Source organism: Vicia villosa, unplaced genomic scaffold, assembly GCF_029867415.1.
Source record: "Vicia villosa cultivar HV-30 ecotype Madison, WI unplaced genomic scaffold, Vvil1.0 ctg.000854F_1_1, whole genome shotgun sequence".
Classification (NCBI taxonomy): Eukaryota; Viridiplantae; Streptophyta; class Magnoliopsida; order Fabales; family Fabaceae; genus Vicia; species Vicia villosa.
Window position 1 is genome coordinate 125,910 of NW_026705384.1, and position 5,261 is coordinate 131,170.

Consider the following 5,261-nt stretch of genomic DNA (forward strand, 5'->3'; position numbering starts at 1 on the left):
AACACGTTCAAACAAAGAACTTTAGGCCGAATAATGTCATAGCTAAGGAGCCTTACACTAAATGGGTTCAAGAGAGGGTCGGAAAGATTTTACTACCATTCATTGTGGATCCAGCATACAAGCCTGATTCTCCTAATCCTGTTCCTCTATCCATCGAAGAGATAGAAGGGATCAGGGCTGCCCTAGAGGCGTCCCGAAAGGAAAAGGAAAAATTGGAGCTTCACGTACATCAACTGACAAACGAAAAAGAGTCAACTACACCTCGACCTTAAAGAGAAGAGTCAAGAGCTTCAAACCATTAAGGAGGAGAATGAAAGAGAAAAGGGTAAGAGGAAGCGAGCAACAGAAGGTGTCCTAAGTGATAACTTCAACTTAATTGCACATAACGAAAGTCTAGAGCAAGAAAGTGTGGAAATCGCAAAGTGGAGAAGGTATTACGAACAAGTTTCCCATGACAAAAAGGAGTCCGAGAAAAATTTACAAGCTGTGATCTTTGAATTGACTGATAGGACCAAAGATCAAGAGGTGCAAATAAGGGATCTCAAGTATGACCTTCAGGAACCATGCAATTCTGAACAAGAAGAGCGCTCAAGGAGAGTAACCATGGAAGATGCACTTGTACAACGCACCGATGAGCATAAAAGGGCACTTTTTAGCTTTGGCCGCACTTAGGGAAGTATTTGTAAAGCAAAGAGAGATATTTGAGGAAGCAAGGGATGAAAAGGAGTATTGGAAAAGGCAATATACGATTGTTTCTACGGCAGGTGAGCATGGTTCCCAAAATCCTTAAGGACTATGAGAAATGTCGTGAGAATTATGATAAGCTAGTCTTCTTGTGTAATGACTTGATCCAAGAAATTCCGAAGAGTTTAGAAAGAGCGGAATCGTCTCCCGTCATTCTTCCCGAGGTAGTGAAGGAATTCATGGAGCTTTTTAGGGGTATGGTGGACAAGTTCAAAGCGGACATCCAAAGGCGTTCTTAGTCATTTACTATTTTCTTATTGCATTTATTTTTGGGTGTTTAATTTTCAGTTTCTATTTTCGTTTGTAACGTGACAATAAAAATTGTAATTCCTTTCAAGTATTTTTCAATTAATAAAGTGTGTTTACCTTCGCATTACTCACTTTTCTTACGATATTCACCAAAAAGATTATTTAATAAAGAGAGGGTTTTTCTATAAAAAAAATATATAATAAATATGGACAAGACATGAACATAAGCATAGCATTCATGACATGCATATCATTTCAATTTGGTTTTTCAAAACGTTAAAAGGAGGAAATTGTCTTTATCTCCAGCCACGTCATTGGAGAAAATAATCAAGCAATCGTACCATGGTAACAAACAAGGTCTCAATGAAAGAAAGCAATGGAACAACTAGAGCAGAATCAAGCCGCCCTTCGCGAAGAAGTGACCCAACTAAAAGGTATTGTGGATGAAATTAAGGGAGGGATGACGCAAATGCTAAGTTTCATGAAGGATTTCATGGATAAACAAGAAAAGGCTAAGGAAACCCAGGATCAGACCGAAGATATACCAGATGATGGCAACCCACTGTTAGGATACGTTCCAAGTTTTGATCCTCACAGAGTAAATGCCCGCTCTTCTAAAAGAGTCATCCGATCCCACGAGGAAGGAGAGACTTCTCAGGAAGGATTCATCCCTACTGCGCAAAAGGAAGGGGTATCCCGCACAGTTCACATTCCTTCCAACAATCCTCCTAAAGAGGATGATTATTTGGATCTGCAGTATGGTGATGGGGATAATACAAACCAGGCACCTCTATATAAGAAAACTTCCCCTAACTTTGGAGAAGATTCCAAGGATAGCGGACAATTTAAGGCACTGGAGGAAAGACTAAAGGCGGTAGAAGGATACAATGTCTTTGATGTGGATACTTTCGAAATGAGCTTGGTCCCAGACTTGACTATCCCGCACAAGTTTAAGGTTCCTAACTTTGAAAAGTACAAAAGGACTCACTTGCGCATGTATGTACGAAAAATGGCTGCCTACGCCCACGATCAAAAGCTAATGATACACTTCTTCCAAGATAGCTTAAGTAGAACGTCTGTTGATTGGTACATGCAGTTGGAAAAGTCCCATATCCGAAGCTGGAATGACCTTGCTAACACATTCTTAAAGCAATATAAGTACAACTTGGATATGGCACCCAACCGACTTCAACTACAAAATCCATCACAGAAGAAGGATGAAGCCTTCAAGGAATATGCACAAAGATGGCGAGAAATGGCTTCTCGAGTCCAACCTCCCTTGCTAGAAAAAGAGCTGGTGGACATGTTTATGGGCACCTTGAAAGGACCATACTACGATAAGATGGTCGGAAGCGTATCTTCAAGATTCTCGAATTTGGTGGTTATTGGAGAAAAAATTGAAAACGGGATTAAGAACGGAAAGATACAAGGGGCACCCTCAGGTTCTTATCACGCAAAGAGGCCCACTCCAACTTTCTTAAAGAAGAAAGAAGGGGAGACCAATGCAGTAGTGCATCAAGAACCTAGACCTCCTATGTCATTTCCACAACAGCACAATAGGTTCCAAGGCCCTCAAAGGAAATTCGATCCTTTGCCTACATCCAAAACGAAATACTAAGATACTTGGTCAGCGAGTCATTGGTAGAAATCAAACCATTGGCACCTCCTCCTCCAGGGAAGGTTCTACCCAGATACAATGCCAATGAAAGGTGCGAACACCATGCTAATTCCCCCGGACACACATTGGAAAAGTGTTGGGCCTTCAGGATTTGATAGAGTCAGGGGCAATTGCCTTTGACAAACCCAACGTGAAGACAAATCCTATGCCCCACCATAATGGGGCAGTCAATGCAATAGAGGTCGTTACTAAGCAAGAGTTGGTTCAACAAAGAAGTTCCCCCATAGATGCACTTAAGAGGTATCTACTCATAAAGGGGTTCATCTTAGAACACAACGAAGCTTTCAAAGACCCTCTGCAAAGGCTCATGGATCAAGGGGTGATTCAACTAAAGGAACACTCCGAGGAGGAATATATAGTTATGGTGGACAGAAATGGGCCATTGGTGATCCCTTGCCAAGGGACAAGGAAGCCATTAATCATCCCATGTTCTAAACCACCATTGTGGATACCTGCACAAGATCATACTAAGGTAATCCCGACCAACAAGAATAGAGCTCCATATCCTTTGGACAAAATGAAAACAGTACACTGGGAATATAATTCTGGTACTAATACAGAGGCACAAATGCAATCTTCCGTGTCAAACATCTTGGGACCTAGAGGCATGACCCGTAGCGGTCGCATATTCAAAACTGCGCAGGCACAACCAAAGCCCAATAGAAACTTGACACAAACTAGTGATCAAGCCGTGGTAGGGCCAAGTGTTGAAAAAACTCCTAAGGATAAAGAAGCCACCAATAAGGATGCTGAGGAATTTTTGGCTTTGATCAAGAAAAGTGACTATAGGGTGGTAGATCAGTTACAACAGACGCAATCCAAAATATCACTCCTATCACTAGTGGTAAACTCCGAGAAGCATCGAGACGCCTTGATGAAGATTCTGAACGCCGCCCATGTAACTAAAGACATCACTGTGAATCAATTCGATGGGATGGTGGCTAATCTCACCGTTGGGGCATGTCTGGGGTTTAGTGACCATGAGTTACCTCCGCAAGGAAAGGCGCACAACAAAGCCCTGCACATCTCTATACAATGTGAAAAAGCTCACCTATCTAGGGTTCTGATTGATACAGGTTCATCACTAAATATGATGCCAAAAACAACCCTCGAAAAGATAGCCCTGGAAGGTCTTATTGTCAGACCAAGCCATCTAGTGGTCAAAGCCTTTGATGGATCACAGAGTCCAGTGTTTGGGGAAGTAGACTTACCGATTTTAGTTGTTCCTCATACCTTTCGTATCAACTTCCAGGTGATGGGGATAGAGCCAGCTTACACATGCCTACTGGGGCGTCCTTGGATTCACGTAGCTGGGGCAGTCACATCCACTCTCCATCAGAAGATAAAGTTTGTGGATGGAAACTCCATAGTAATCGTCAATGGAGAGGAAGATATATTTGTCAACAACTTGGATTCATACAAATACATCGAGGCTGGAGAAAGGGCATTAGAAACTGCGTTCCAGGCGTTAGAGATTGCAACTGCAGTCACACTACCCGTGGAGAAAATGCGAAGGGTGATAACATCTTGGAGAAACCTACAAAACATGAATGTGGAAGGCTGGGGCAAGGTGCCGGAAATCCTGGAGAAGAAGGATCGCTTGGGGTTAGGATATCAACCGTCGAAGATCATAAGCGCTGCGAAAAAGGAACAACGATTCCTCCCGATTATGCAGACTTTCGTGAAAGGCGGGTACAAACATGTAGCTATGATATCCAACATGGACTCTAAGGAGGGAACATCCAACTTCATCCGAAGGGTCAGATCAGGAGAGCAGCTCCAGAATTGGACGAGCCTGGAGATACCGGAGATAGTTTTCGTTTCAAAGTAATTTGCTTCTGTTATATTTTTCAATAAAAGACAATAACGCTCGTGCCTCGCCCGAAGCACACAGTTGGTTTGTAAGGGCACCATTTCTTTTCAAATTTAAGGTTTATTAATAAAATTGTTTTTTCGTTTGGTATTGAAAAAAAATCTTGTCTATTCTTGCATTTATTTCTTTTCAAAATGACAAATAAACTTTTTCACAAAAACATATTCATATCTGCATACTATAAGCAAAACATAAAACACGCGCAGATCGCCTTCTAACACTACCGATAATAATACTGCTGAAACTCAATATAAACTCGAGGCTCTTGCTAATCAGTTCGAGGAAGGGGATGAAGAAGACGATGAACTTCCGGAAGAATTGTCAAGGTTAATAGGCAGAGAATCCAAAAGCATGTTGATAACACGAAAACGTATCCTATATTTAGCTTAATTTACATGCATTATTATTCTATTTTATTTTATTTTGATTTTATTATTTTATTTTGTATTATGCCGGTATTTCGTTGTGTTTCAGGTAATTGAATAATTATGGGCTTATGTGAGAAAAAGGAAGAAAAAGTATCAAAAATTGAAGTTAAAAAGATAAAAAAAATGCAAGAAAGAAAGGAGGTGCAAAAAGCAACAAAAATGAAGCAACAGGCCCATGAAGCAATGGCCCATGACGGACCAAAGCCTCATTCCGTACGACACCCCCTCCTTCATTCCGTACGGCACCCCCTCCTTCATTCCGTACGGCACACCCCCCTCTCTGTCGTTC

General features: G+C 41.6%; 1 protein-coding gene across 1 annotated transcript; it reads left to right on the top strand.

The window, feature by feature from the left end:
• The first annotated feature begins 2,978 nt into the window (after positions 1-2,978).
• Positions 2,979-5,022, top strand: LOC131631652 (uncharacterized). The gene is made up of 3 exons (XM_058902422.1): positions 2,979-4,363; positions 4,751-4,870; positions 5,019-5,022. Exons 1-3 carry the CDS (start codon positions 2,979-2,981, stop codon positions 5,020-5,022), a joined length of 1,509 nt encoding a protein of 502 aa, XP_058758405.1.
• Positions 5,023-5,261: the final 239 nt, after the last annotated feature.